The sequence below is a fragment of the Choloepus didactylus genome, chromosome 13, assembly GCF_015220235.1.
Source record: "Choloepus didactylus isolate mChoDid1 chromosome 13, mChoDid1.pri, whole genome shotgun sequence".
NCBI classification, from domain to species: Eukaryota; Metazoa; Chordata; class Mammalia; order Pilosa; family Megalonychidae; genus Choloepus; species Choloepus didactylus.
Genome location: NC_051319.1, coordinates 20,153,994 through 20,169,469, shown reverse-complemented (window position 1 = coordinate 20,169,469; position 15,476 = coordinate 20,153,994). Strand labels below are relative to the sequence as shown.

The 15,476-nt window shown below is 35.1% G+C and overlaps 1 protein-coding gene across 5 annotated transcripts in view; it reads right to left on the bottom strand.

The window, feature by feature from the left end:
- Positions 1-15,476, bottom strand: part of XRCC4 (X-ray repair cross complementing 4) — a 334,165-nt gene that overhangs the window by 283,736 nt on the left and 34,953 nt on the right. For all 5 annotated transcript variants that reach the window (XM_037800808.1, XM_037800806.1, XM_037800810.1 and 2 more), the window contains one exon: positions 14,743-14,918. In XM_037800808.1, coding sequence (XP_037656736.1) covers positions 14,743-14,918 — 176 coding nt within the window. The remainder of the gene's footprint in view (positions 1-14,742; positions 14,919-15,476) is intronic.

The window sequence follows — 15,476 nt, the reverse complement described above, 5'->3', positions numbered from 1 at the left end:
TGGTTAGAATTGGGCATGACTGGGGTTCGCCGGTTCTGCGCATCGTGTGTCTGATGCTTCCACGCCCGGGGACGAGACAGGGTCCAAAGCTTCTGAGTGCAGGCTATAGCACGGCGTGTGCCGTGGTCAGGTAGTCTCGCTCTCCAACTATATACAACTTAGGCAGTGAGCGACTACCTCTTGGCTTGTGGAAACCGGCCTACCTGAGGGAGTTTGGTTCCTCTGTCTCCCAACAGCATGGGATGGAGACAGCCCACCACCAGGTCCTCTCTCCCTTGCTGAGCTCTGTGCCTGGCAGTTTTATTTTAATTGAGGAAAAATCGGAGAGGAAGATGTCATTTTTTCCTTCGCTACTTCTATTTTACTGCTTTTTCTAGATGCGGGTGGGATCAACTCTTGTCAAATCCTACAGGGAACTAGAGATGTCTAAAAGATAAAACAAGATTGGGGACTTGATCCATTGACTTTTGTCTGGGAGGGTTTTCTCAATAAAGCAGAATTTGTGGAAACAAAAGGGGAAAGAGGCTAGAACCAATTTGTCTATTAAGATTACATAGCATCTCATTTAATTTCCTGCCAGTTTTCTTCAAATAAGAAATGGAATCTAGTTCATCAGACTGTAATAAAGACACTGAATAAGAAAGTTTGCTGCAAATGTTGCTTCCTTAAGACATGACCTGAAGATGACAGAATGGAGTTTGCAGAATTTAGGGGAAGAGTTATATAGTGTTAGTTATCTCGTGAAAGGCTCATTTTGGAAGAGCTTACTCAGCCTACCCACTCTGGACTTTTGAATTATTCACCTCATAAAAAGGTTTGTAAATTGTCCAGTAGCAGTACTGATTTTAAAAAAAAAAGAAAAAAAAAAAAAACATGAGATAAGGTTATTGTTTGTAGAACTGTCTACTTAAAATATTTCTGCTTTAAGTGCCTTATTCATGTTTTCCATGGTCTTTTACTGTGTGCTAAAAACTGATGAATTTAAATTTAATTGTTCTTGTTACTTTCTAACAAGAAATTAGTTATCTTAACGTATTACTGTCTTAAAATTTCTGTATTTATTACCTTTTTGCAACTAAATATCTTTTTCTATCAACTAAATCCTCTTGATTTTAGCACCATACCCTGTACATAATAGGTACATAATAGGTACATAATAGGTAATCAATTCCTTATTAAGTGTAATAATCAATTAAGGTAATCAATTACTTATTATCTTATTACTTATTATTAAGGTAATCAATTACTTATCAATTACTTATTATGTACCTATTATGTACACTTAAGTGTACATAAAAGGTAATCAATTACTTATTACGTGGTTAAAGGATACCCACTCTTTAGCTTGGATCAGGTGCTATGTAATAGCATGGCACTAGTCTCCTTTCATTATCCCTAAGTTTTGTTGGTGGTGTTAGACATCTTCTCCTGGTCTGGAACTCTCCCTATGCATCTGACTCCCTTTTTCTTATTCAATCCTATTATCCATCTACATGTCTTTATCCCTCTTTCTTACTCAATCCTGTTATCCCCCTTTCCACGTTCTTCTTCCTATTCTTTATTCCTTCATCCCCAACATGCATACACACAGATATGGTTACATATGCACACCATAATCTTTTTATAAACACCTCAGAAAGCCAACCATTGTGAGATTTTCTTTTTGTAAGGTCACTACTTCTTGAACCTATTTGAGCCTACATTTTGGAAAATAAATTCAAATTCCATGTCTTCAAAGAGCATGTAATTCTGGAAAATTCAATCTCTATCCTAAGTCAAATTGCCAATCATTCTTACTATATATATGCCTTAGTTGAAACCATTGTGTTTTACCATAAGCAAACTCAAAAGACAAATACCAAGTTGGAGGAAAAAAAACATTGGTAAAGCCTATCAAAAACTAAGGGCTAAACTCCCTAGCATATAAAGAGCTCCTATAAAGTGAGAAGAAAATGAGCAATTACTCAACAGAGAAATAGGCAACAGACATGAATGGAAAAAGAAATAAAATGATCTTTGAACAGATGAGAAGATATTCAGTCATACTCATAACAAGAAAAATTCCAAATGAAACTCCACTGAGATACCATTTCTTACCCATCAGATTTTTAAACATCCAGAAGTTTGACCAGAATTTTGTCGGTGAAATTGTGGAGAGACAGACACTCTCATAAATTGCTGGTGGAAGTACAAAATGATACAATCTGTATGGAGAGGCATTTGGCAATATTTGCTAAAATAACAAATGTTTTTACTCTTCAAAAAAAATTTTTTTTAGTTAGAGAAGTTGTGGGTGTACAGAAAAATCATGTAAAAAATACAGCATTCCTGTATACTCCCCTATTGTTGACACTGCATTAGTGTGGTACGGTTGTTACAATTTATGTAAGAATATTAAAATTGTACTGTTGAATAATAACTTATAACTATAGTTACTAATTGTAACTATATAGTTTACATTAAGTGTATTTTCCCCCATTACCTTGCATTAGTGTGAAGATTTGTTATAATTCATGAAAACATTTTTATTCTTATATACTATTAACTATAGTCCATCATTACAATAGGGTTCACTGTGTTATACAGTCCTATGATTTATCTCTTAATTTTTATTCTAATTTAGGTTGTATATAAGTAATATATACTTATATACAACCTAAAATATACTTATATACAACCTAAAATTTCCCCTTTTAGCCACATTCATATTTATAATTCAGTGCTGTTAATTACACTCAAAATATTGTCCTACCATCACCACTATCTATTTCCAAAACTTTATGCATAATCAACCTAAATGGAAATTCTGTGTGTTTACTCTTGACTTTTGAAATTCCTTCTCTGGAAATATCACATATGTACGCCTGTACAAGAACAGAATGAGGCATTTTTTTAAAAATCAAAACAAAAGATTAGAAATAGCTCAAGTGTCCAATAATAGGGGTTTGGTTGAATAAACTGTGGTTTGTCCATACAGTAGAAACTGCAGCTAAGAAGAAACAAAAAACTTGGAAATTTCTCAAAGTACTGATTATGCAGAGATTGCTAGCATATCTACAAGGTGCAGAATGGTATATGTAGTATGCTAGTTTCTGCATGAGGGTAAGGGGGAAATTTTGTATTCCTTGTATATGCACATGGAAACCCTAGAAGAAACTAATAAAAATGAAACTAATAAAAATGATTACCTACCTAAAAAAAAAATCAGCCAATACAATATAATATTTTAAAGGCAAACCATAGGTTCATCTCAACAGATACAGAAAAGTATTTGAGAAATTTCAACACCCATTCCCTTGAAAAGCTCTCAAATAAAATCACACATAACGGTGAAAGACTGAATGGTTTCCCACTAGGATCAAGAAAAAAGAAAAGGTTGTGAGCTCTCACCACTTCGAATCAACATTCCCATGGAACTTTTCTTCAGTGATATAAAGCAATAAAAAGAATTCAAAGGGAATTCCGGTCAACTGAGATGGTGGCATAGGACGCTCCAGTGTTCCAACCCCCAAAGAATCTTTGTATAACAAGCAAAAACTGGCAGAGCCATCTTCCCAGAGCTCTACAAAACAGTTAGAAGGTTGCAGCAGCAGGACAAGCACTGAATCAAAAAAACACATCTTAAAACATGGGAGATCACATCACTGCTGGCCCCTTCCCCACCCACTTTCCTTGTGGAGTGAAGCCAACTTGTGCTCTCATTGTGAGTCCCTGGTCCTGTTCCAGAGGAGAGCAGATTAACCCTATGCACATACTGGGGTGCCTGTATGTCAGTGTCAATCTATCCGGTGGCAGCCTACAGGTCTGAACCAGGACACATCTCTCATTTGGACAGAACTTATCCTGCAGGCAGAAGCAACTTGGAGACCATTAAAGCAGCTAAAGAAACCATAAAATTGAAGCAGACTGGGCAAGTTAATAGGGGCTTCAAGACATAGAGAGCACCTTGGGTGAGGAGGAGAGCATATTCCATAAGGTTAGAGGGGAACTTGGATCCCCCTAAACAGGGGACATCCTAGGAGAAAGAGCACATGCCCAAGACAAGGTGCATACTTAGAAAAGACAGAGAGGAGCCTGTGCTTTTGCCTAGTCTGATCCTCTTGGTAGGAGAGAATAAACTCTGAAGGAAGGCAGAGCCAACTTGCGAAAACTGTGAAAAGTATTTTTTTTGTTGTTTGGACTGTTAGTTTTGTTAGCTCTTAGTACACACAGAAATCTGTTATATCACTAGCTCCATACAAACTTACAGAACAGAGAGCTTAGGGAATAAATTCCAGAATCAACCATTAAAACATTAAAATCTACAGGGTACAACACAAGTTTACAAGACAAACAAAGAAAAAAAGAATTAGAATTAGAATTTCATATAAATGGAACCATAAAACTGTACTCATCAAGGTCACTAGGAAGACGTAAATTCAAAATAAATGCAATACTACTGCACATACTAGAAAGTCTAAAAGTAAAAATTGGACTATATCAAGAGTTGTGGAGGGTGTGGGGAACTGGAACTCTCATATACTGCAGGTACAACCACTGTAAATAATACTTTGGTGGTTTCTTACCAAGTTAAACATACACATACCATTTGATCCAACTATTCTACTGCTAGGTATTTATCCAAAAAAAATATAAAGATTTTCTCACAAATATTCATAGCAGCTTTTTTTATAGTCCAAAACTGGAAACAACCAAAATATCCAGCAACAAGTGAATTCATAAACAAATTTGTAAATATCCATAAAAGGGAATACTACTCAGCAATAAAAGTAATAAACTATTGAATCTTGGAAAAACATTGATGAATCCCAAAATACTTATGGCTGAATGAAAGAAGCCTTACAAAAAAGACTACATAATATATGGTGCCACTTATATAAAATTTTAGAAAACATAAATTAATCTATAATGACAGAAAGCTGATTAGTGTTTATCTGGGGACTCAGCTGGGAGGCAGGGTGGGTGAAAGGGAGGAACTACAAATGGGTACAAGAAAATTTAAGGGGGTGAGGATGTGTTCATTATCTTGATTGCAGTCATAGTTTCATAGGTGTGTAAATATTTCAGCTTTTTCAAATTGCACATAAATTTATCAAATTCTATATGCATATTTTATTGTATGTTAATTGCATCTCAATAAAACTGTTGAAAGAAAATATGTCCACAAAACACTTGCACATGAAGGTACATAGCAGTTTTTATTCATATTAGCCTACAACTGGAAAACTGGAAACCACCCACATTTCCATCAATGTGTTAATATCCATATATGGAACACTGTTAAGCAATCAGAAGAAATGAAATGCTGATACTCAACACATAGTGATGAATCTCAAAAACATTATGCTATGCAAATGAAGTTACATGCAAGAATACATGATGTACGGTTCCACTTATATGAAATTCTAAAACAGCTAAAGGTAGTCTTTAGTGACAGAAAGTATTTCAGTGGTTACCCATAGCCTGGGGGATGGAGGTGTGGGGAGACAGACCTGGGAAATGAGGGTAGTTAGGGACTGACTATAAAAAGGGAAGAAGGTACTAGCTGAAGAGATGAAAATTAAATAATTAACATAGGTACATTTTATTTTATGTAAACTGTACCTAAATAAAATTAAAATGATTTTTTTAAAAAACTTGGATATGAATATTGGATTCATGAGACAGAGGCCTGGATTCTAGCCTACTACCCCTGCCTCCCTAAGCAACTTACTTAGCTTTACTTAGCTTTACAGCACCTGTTTTTTCACTTGTAAACAGTGACAATACCAAGTCCACATGATTAAGTGAAATAATACACATTAAAGAAGATTAACTGAAAAGCAAATAATCAAATATTGTTACTAACACTCAAAAGTCCTTTTACAACCCAGTTTTTATATGCTACTTTCTACTTCTGTTCTTACGGTGAATTGTTTCTTTTCTCAACAATTCTGGAATAACTGAAAAAAAATTAAGATATAGTAACTTTTAGTTGATTCTTAGAAGGAAACATTTTAAATAAAAGCAGAGCAATATGAACAAAGAATAAGAAAATGAATTCTCAAAGACAAAATAGTTTAACTAAGAACTAATGATTTTTTTTAAAGTAAAAATTCTAAAATCTCTTCCATGGCTTAACTAGAAGATATACTTGAGCAGAATTTCTGCACCACTTTTTTACTGATTTAGTTCCTACATTCCAAAAAGATCAGGAAACTATAAAGTGCTTAAAATAAAAATGGCAGGTGTACACAAATAACTTTATCACAGAAATCAAGAGTACTATGATTTCTTTTTAAAGCATTCAAATAACATATTTGCAACCCATTCTCCCACAAACCTGAGAGTCATTATTATTTTTGACAAAGTCTTTGGCAGAGTACTATCATAAATGGTCCCCTTCTGACATTTCCTCTGGAAATGGCCCTTTGAATTCAGAGTCCCTCAAATCACAGGGACACATGGCAATAATATAGGACTTTGTACCACTGTTTTTAAAAACAACTTTGGCTACCTTTTTTTTTAACCTCATTTTCATATATCTGAGAAATGTATGTTAAATAAATGTAGGGAGGCAGTTTGAACTTAGAATGATTTTCCACTAGGAAACAAAAAAGTTGTAACATACAGACTAGCCCATACCTTATCATATATAGTAACATTTTTAAAACAGAAACATGGCTGAAATAAATATTTTTTAAGAAAACACTAGAGAAATATCCTTGCAACACCGAAAGTGAAATCTTTCTAAATCTGAATGACAAATGTTTCACTCTTTCCTAAATGTTAACATGCAGAGACACTAGCTGTCCTTCAATGTGCATTCTCTCCTTTTTAGACAGTGGAGAAGACCTACCAGGCACAGAACCTGGCAGCTGAAGTCCTTATTTCACAGATTCCCTTGAAGCTAGGTAGAGCCATGTGACTAAGTTCTGAACCTTAGGATGTCAGCAAAGTAATGCATGCAATTTTGTGGTGACGACCTTAAAAAGGAAGGCACATGATCTTTACTTTAACTTATTTTAATATATTCCAGTAAGATGAAAGTAACAGAGCTAGAACAGCCATCTGAGCCATGAGACAAAACTACCTATTAAACATGGCAAAGCAACATGATCAAAGGAACCTGGATCTCCAATACCATAAAGTCATAGGTTAACCCAGTACTGCCTACTTGAACTTTTACATCAGAGAGAAACAGTTCTCCATGCTATTTAAAGTTAAAAATTTCCAAAACCTGTATGCTAAGCCAATATTAAAAGGCTGAGGGGGTGTGACAGAGAAGAGACAAAAGGAAGGAGTAGATTTTGCTATAGTTCAAATGGAGGCCTGTAGCCAATTCTAGCTGTTATTCTATTAAAAAAAAAAAAAAACTTTACCATGTTTCATTTTCCTTCAAAATCTCAAGGCTTTCCTTCACTAGGGTTACTTTTAGAAATCTAAGACTATAGTATTTTTATACCTGGATGAATCTAAGAAACCACTTCACAATTTTATAGTTGAGAAAGCAGAGGCAAGAGCAAGTTAAATGATTAGCCCAAGGTTACTCATATCAAAAAATAAATTGTGGCTCATAAATACAATTTTATGTTCTGAGGAAACAGCAAGAAAAAAGGGACAAGCAAAGTAAAGATGAATAGTTGACATGACAAAACATATTCCACAAAATTGTTATAAAATATGAAAGGCAGAGGGAAAAGGGTGAAATAAAATATAAATGATTTCCTGAGTGGGGGACACTACTTACACTGAAGACATAATGTGTTCCAAATGCTGGCACTAAGTATGCTTCAGCCAGAACAATTTCCTACCAACTGAAGAACACTGATGCCAGGGCAGGAGGGGTCACATACAGTCACATGGTACAGAGGAATGGAGTTAGTGTCTAGCTGGTCATTCAACATTGGAATTTAATCTAAAATAAAAAACATCTATGCCATCTATAAAGTAAAGCCAATTTACAGAAAAAATGAGTGGTTCTGAAATCTTGAGGTTCACTAGGTCAAAAGCAATCTCATGAAAGCTATGGACCCAGTCCTCCCAAAACTGTATACAAACACCAACAAAGTTATACATTTAAAATATTTCACTGCATTGGAAAACAAAATTTCTTTTGCTCAAATAAAACACAAAACAATATTTCTAAAAAAACAGGTCTTTTTGAATGCAAAAATTAGTGATTACTTCCTTAAAAAAATAAATATGGAAAATTTATAAATTTCAAACAATTCTTGTTTGGCTTGAATATTCAAAATATTCAAATTTTGCAGTAATCTACAACTCAGAGTTAGACTCAAAAAACTTCTTGAATTGATAGCAAACATACCTAAAACCCTGACTCTCAGAGGTATGAATCTAGTGGCAAATGTACTTAGAATTAATGGAGTTCAGTTTGCCATGGGAGAGTAACCTGATGTCAACAAACAACAGCATCCACTACAACTTCTTGAGCTGAAGCCATGTTAATTTGTTTCCTTTCTTTTAAGTTTATGAAGTCATTTTTTGGCAACAATCAGATGTCGGTGTCATCAAGGAAAGGATTGTAAACTCCCTCTTCAATTTTTAGGTCATCCAAGCACAATTAGCCTTAAAACATGTTCTGCCATGTTTCCAATTTTCTGCAGATTTCTGCCAGAAGATGAATTTACAAGATATTGTCACTCTTAAATTCAGTTTGCAGAAGCACATCTTCCACCACAGGAAGAGTCCCACAGCTGTTTGGCCAAATGAGATTATGATTTTCAGCTGCATCCAAAATGCTGACTATAGCAACTTGATCCCAAAGATTTACCTCATTCATATATCCTAAAATATCTCTCAAGCAAGCCAAGCTATGAAAACCTCATCCTTTCAAAATGTTCTGAGGGTAGCTTTTCTTTTTCTCATAAACAAATAAATACAGACAGCTATCTAAATTGCAAAGCACTGCTTTAAGGCATGTCTTCAGGAAACAACACCCTTCTGCATTACAGGGAATTCTTTGTTCTGTTTTCATTTCTTGAGAAAGCCTGTTGAAAAGGTTCAAGGCCTTGGCTTTGATAAAGTTGATAAGTTTAAGTATGGTAACGATTACTGTCATGTTCTTTGCTGCCAATAGAAGACAAGCCAATTGTAGAAACACACAAGTCAAGAGCATCTGAAGTTTTTTCTTCATAGAAGGAGAAATCCAGATATTTTGTCATACATGGAATAACTCCTTCCACGACCAGTGTACCAAGCTCATCTTTCACCATGCTGAAGACACCAAAAGCCTTTCAGGTTTCCAAAAGGTACCTCACAAATTTGGAATGTGTTATGCATCAATGTACACAAAACAGATGAAAACCAGAAACCAGCTATACTAAATAATGTTAGTCATCACAAATAAATGTTTGTTGAAGGGAAAATGGCAATGCTCCCAATTTGATGATGATCTGATTTAAAATATCAGAAGAAAACGCCAGCAGTTCTGTAGCATATAATATCATCTGACTGAAGTTGGGCCGCAGGAAAGAACAAAATTTTAGTGGCAATTAAAATCTGTTTATTTAACCTACTTAAAATTATCATTTTAAGAATCTCAACATATTGAAACTGACATAAATTGACATCGTCAATTAGAAAAGTATGTATCTTAGAAATAATTACTGAAGCCCCAGTCTCTCTGTATTATTCTCTATATTATAAAATAGATTTGAAAATAATGAGTCCATTTGTTTCTTCAAATCTTAATTTGTGAAAGCTCTGTAATCATTCCATATTAAGGGTATTTTTTTTTTAATTTAAATTTTCACTCCAGCACAATTGTCAAAAACTATCTCTAAACTTCCTGTGGTAAAGATTTCCCCTTCCTTTCTTCTACTACAGATCTCATAACTGATTGATAAACCACTGGGAAAAAGCAAATTCAATCTTTAACTAGCCCATCACAACCTAGTTAAAATATACAAACAGCAGAGACAAGGCAAGATGGCGGCATAGGGAGGTGTGGAATTCTGTAAGTCCCCTAGACACTAGCAAATATCCAGGAACAACTAGAAATTAGTCTGAAAGAACTGATGGGGGGATATCTGTGACCACACAACACTGCACACCAGTCAGGAATGGGTGGAACTGCTGAGAGTGCAGCATACAATTAGAAACCTGATACTTAATACAGCCTCCTCTTGAGACCTGGGCCCGTCTGGTATGGGAAAATCTGATTGGGGTAATCAAGGAAACCAGATGTCTATACAACAAAAAATTATGAGTCACACTAGGAAAAATGAAGCTATGGCACAGTCAAAGGAACAAACTTACACTTAAACTGAGATACAGGAATTGAAACAACTAATTATTAATCAAACAAATCTCTTACATCAATTCAAAAATCAAATCAATAAGTTGAGGGAAGATATGTCAAAAGAGATAAAGGATAGAAAGAAGTCATTGAGCAAACATAAGGAAGAACTCGAAAGTCTGAAAAAATAATCAGCAGAACTTATGAGAATGAAAAGCACAATGCAAGAGATTAAAAACACAATGGAGACATACAACAGCAGATTTGAAGAGGCAAAAGAAAGGATTAATGAACTGGAGGACAGAACATCTGAAATCCTACACACAAAAGAACAGATAAGGAAAAGAATGGAAAAATATGAGTAGTGTCTCAGGGAACTGAATGACAACATGAAGTGCACAAATATATGTGTCATGGATGTCCCAGAAGGAGAGAAGGGAAAAGGGGCAGAAACAATAATGAAGGAAACAATCACTGAAAATTTACCATCTTTTATGAAAGATATAAAATTACAGATCCAAGAAGTACAGCATACCCCAAACAGAATACATCCGAGTAAACCAACTCCAAGATACTTAATAATCAGATTATCAAATGTCAAAGACAAAGTGAGCATTCTAAAAGCAGCAAGAGAAAAGCAATCCATCACATACAAAGACTACATGTGGATTTCTCAGTAGAAACCATGGAGGCAAGAAAGCAATGGTGTGATATATTTAGGATACCAAAAGAGAAAAACTGTCAACCAAGAATTCTATATCCAGCAAAACTGTCCTTCAAAAATGAGGGAGAGTTTAAAATATTTTCAGACAAACAGACACTGAGAGAGTTTGTGAATAAGATACCTGATCTACAAAAAATACTAATGAGAGCACCTACAGGCAGACAGAAAAAGACAGGAGAGAGGTTTGGAGAGGAGTAGAAACAAAGACTGTCAATAAGGGTAAAAAGAGAGAGATAAAGAGAGAGAAGGAAAAAATAAAAATAAAGTTAGATATGACAAGTAAAATCCAAAAGACAAAATGGTAGACAGTAGACATTACGTTGAGTGAAATTACCCAGCAACAAAAGGACAGATACTGTATGGTCTCACTAACATGGACTAACAATGATGAGTGAAATTTGAGAGCTAAGGACACAGGTTATCAGGAGATAGAAAGAGGGTAGAGATCAGGCATTTGATGCTGAAGGAGTAAAGAAGGCTCAACAAGATTGACTGTATAGATCCAGAAATGGATAGAACACTGTGTGTGTGATGGTAGCATAATACTGTAAGTACTCTGAACAAAGATTAATGTGAGTACAGTTGAAAGAGGAAGGCTAGGGGCCTGTATAAAACCAGAAGGAAAGATAGAAGATAAAGACTGGGATTTTATAACTGAGTGAAACCTAGAGTGGTCAATGACGGTGATTAAGTGTAAAAATATAAGAATGTTTTTAAATGAGGGAGAGCAAATGAATGTCAACATTGCCAGGGGTTGAAAATTGGATGGTATAGGGGAAAAAATACAATCTACGCAAAGTCGAGTCTATAGTTAATGGCAACATTGTAAAATGCTTCCATTAAATGGAACAAAGGCAATATACAAAAGCTAAATGTCTATACGAGGGGGACATAAGGGAGTGATATGCGATTCTTGGTGGTAGTGATGACGTCTGATCTTTTCATTGTATTTTATTTTTATTTTTCTTCTACCTTCTGTACTTTTATTCCTTTTTTTTTTTTCCTCCTTTTCCTCTTTCTTTGGAGAAGAGATGGAAATGTCCTCATACAGACTGTGGTGGTGAATACATAATTATGTACTATACTGGGAATCATTGATTGTTTACTTAGGATACATTGCATGGTGTGTGAATAAAACTTAAAAAAAAAATAAACAAAGGGATACAAGTGCTGGAGAAAATGTGGAGACAGGGATATACCTATTCACTGTTGGTAGAGAAGCAGAATGGTGCAGCCCATCTGGAGGGCAGTGTGGTGGTTCCACAGGAAGCTAACTATGGGGTTGCCATACAGTCTGCAATCCAGTTACTGGCTATATACTTGGATGAACTGAGACAGGAACATAAGTGGACACTGCACACTGGTGTTTGTGACAGCCATATTCACAATTCTCAATGGAAGGAGGTGGCCTAAGGGTACATCTACTGATAAATGGAATGGTGAACTGTGTTGTATACATACAATGGAACACTGAGCAGTGGCAAGAAGAAATGAAGTTGTAAGGTATGCACCTAGGTGAATGGACCTTGAGGAAAGTATGTTGAGTAAAATAAGCCAGAATCGAAAAGACAAACATTATAACGCCTCACTAACATGGACTAACTATAATGTGCAAACTCAGAACTGAATCTGAGAACATAGGTTATCAGGGGGAGGCTTATGGTAAAGTTTCCTAGATTGTAAGCTCTTATGGCAGTCACATCTATTCATGAGTTGTAACAGTTATCTCTAAATTCTGAGATGCTGAGCTGTTTGTGTATTATCTGCTCAGTCCCTGTAACTTTGGGTATCTGTGTGACACCTGAGACTCAGAGCCAGAGTTCAACAGTTATGAACGTCAGCATTACCCCATACAGCAAATGTTAAAAAGCTGAAAAAGAGATCGGACTTCAATTAGAGATATGAATGAAATGGACTTGATTAGAACTAAGGTAAACCAGACTAAAGGGAAAAAGATGATAACGACTGTGTTTTAAAACTTTAACTTCTGTGTGAGGCCAAAGGAAGAAATGTTTATTTGGTGCAAAATCTACACTTCCCGTAGCATGCTATATAATTTAATTTGTATGGTAAGTTTATTCAAGCACCATAATTACAGGGAACCTTGAATAGGGGGTAAGATCTGATTGGTTAGTACAAGGTAGCGTGAAACTCCAATACATCCCAGAGTAATTTGGGGCAGAGAATAAAAAGCACTTGCAAAGCCCCCTTGAGGGCCTGGGAAAAAATGTGAAAACACCAAACCTCCCCACCTGGGGAATTCCTGATATTTTTCGAAAGCATTGCGGAATACCATTGCAGGAGGCCAGGTCCTCAATCTTGGTGCTTGCCCTTATGAAGCTTGTTATTGCAAAGGAGAGGCTAAGCCTACTTATAGTGGTACCTAAGAGTCACCCCCAGAGAACCTCTGGTTGCTCAGATGTGGCCTGTCTCTCTTTAGGCCCACTCAGCAGGTAAACTCACTGCCCTTCCCCGCTACTTGACTTCCAGGGGTATAAATCTCCCTGGCAATTTGGGACATGATTCCTGGGGATGAGTCTGAACCCAATATCATGGGATTGAGAAAGCCTTCCTGACCAAACAGGAAAAGAGAAATTAAACAAAATAAAGTTTCAGTGGCTGAGAGATCTCAAATGGAGTCAAGAGGTCATTCTGGAGGTTATTGTTATGCATTATGTAAATATCCCTTTTTAGTTTTTAGTGTCCTAGAATAGCTAGAAGGAAATACTTGAAACTGTTGAATTACAATCAGTATCCTTGATTCTTGAAGTTGATCATATAACTATATAGCTTATCCAGTGGGACTGTGTGGCTCACACTTCCTTTATCCAGTGTATGGACAAATGAGTAGAAAAAAGGGGGATGAAACATAAATGAATAATAGGGGGGAAAAGGAGTATGAGATGTTTTGGGTGCCCTTTTTTACTTTTATTTTAACTTTTACTCATTCTTATTTTTTGCAGTAATGAAAATGTTCAAAAAATTGATTGTGGCGATGAATGCACAACTCTGTGATAATACTATGAACAGTTAATTGTACACTTTGGATGACTGTATGGTATGTGAATATATCTCAATAAAATTGCATTAAATATATATATATAACAAATAGTAAGTATGAGAATTTTAATAAATAAAGCATCTGCCCTGATCTGAATTGGCGCAGACACTGAGCAGAACAAGTAGCAGATATCCTTACCTACGCAGCAAGCAAGCTTTGGAAGGCTTGAACTGAAAGTTCTTTCTTTCTATTTTAATATTTTTAACACTTATGACATAAGTAAAGTGTCCTTATTTCCTAATTAGTATTTAATATTTTACTACACATTGCTATATCATTTTTCAATTTCAAAAGCTTTTTAATAAAGTAGAAAATGTTGGTTTTTCAATATTCAAAGGAAATGAATTATTTTTTCTTAAAAATCAATTTTTCCCCTAATTTATTTCAATAGACCTTCCCTCAATGGCCTAAAATTTCTGATCCAGCTTTTCAAAATTGCTCACTCATGTAGTAATTATCTCTTTAATACTTAGCATTTTTAAAGAAGTATTAAAAACTGAATACATTTTCCAATACTTATTGTTCACAATTCATTGATATAAAGCATCTGAAGGTTTGAATTTTGAACCATGCTTCCAACTTACAAACCAAGGGCTTTTCAGGCTTTTATTTCTGAGGTATTCTATAAACATGTTAGTTACTTAGGCATTAAACATAATTCCTCAACAAGTGTTCTGACATTTTACCACTTATAACATTACGGAAAGTTTTACTTACTGAAACATCTTTCAGGTTTTTCTCAAAGGAGAAATGACAAGACTCTTTAGAAAAATTAAACTTGTATGTGTCTGCTGGTCCTGCTCCCAACACCAGTGCTTTTCTCAGTTCATCAACATATTTCTCTTTTTCCATCGCCATGTCATCAGCTTCTTGGGAAATTTCTAATTCAGAAACTATGGGAAACATTAATAAAAGTTTTGAAATGAAAAATAAATTCTTAAAAATAAGAAAATATTTGTTTACCTGTGGCTACTAATGTATCACTTATAAACAGAAAATCTAAACATAAAGTAAAATCAATCCCCATACCACATATTTTCAATTCATTGTGCCTTTTAACTGAACTAGCAGTTTTTGAGAAACTTGTCAATTTAGTCTCAAATCTCATCTGAAAAGCATTAGAATCCTGGCATTTTTTCTGTCTTCAGATGAAATACATGTTTTGTAAATTACTATAGAAACTACCATTTTGAGTAACTTTTCCTAAGTCATAGCCAAATAAATTATCTCCTATAATGATTAATAAGCTCAGTATTTTACTTCTTTCTTTCTTGTCTGAATTAAAAAAGAAATTAAATAGTCTGTATTCTATCTCTCACTCACATGAGCAGAGTCAAATTAAACTAAAAGTGGAGTTCATTCTTCTCATCACATTATGTGTGAAGGGAGGTGGTGTGGAAGAAAAGAGAAGGGAATTAATATCTATTAGGTACCCCCTTTACCTCACACAC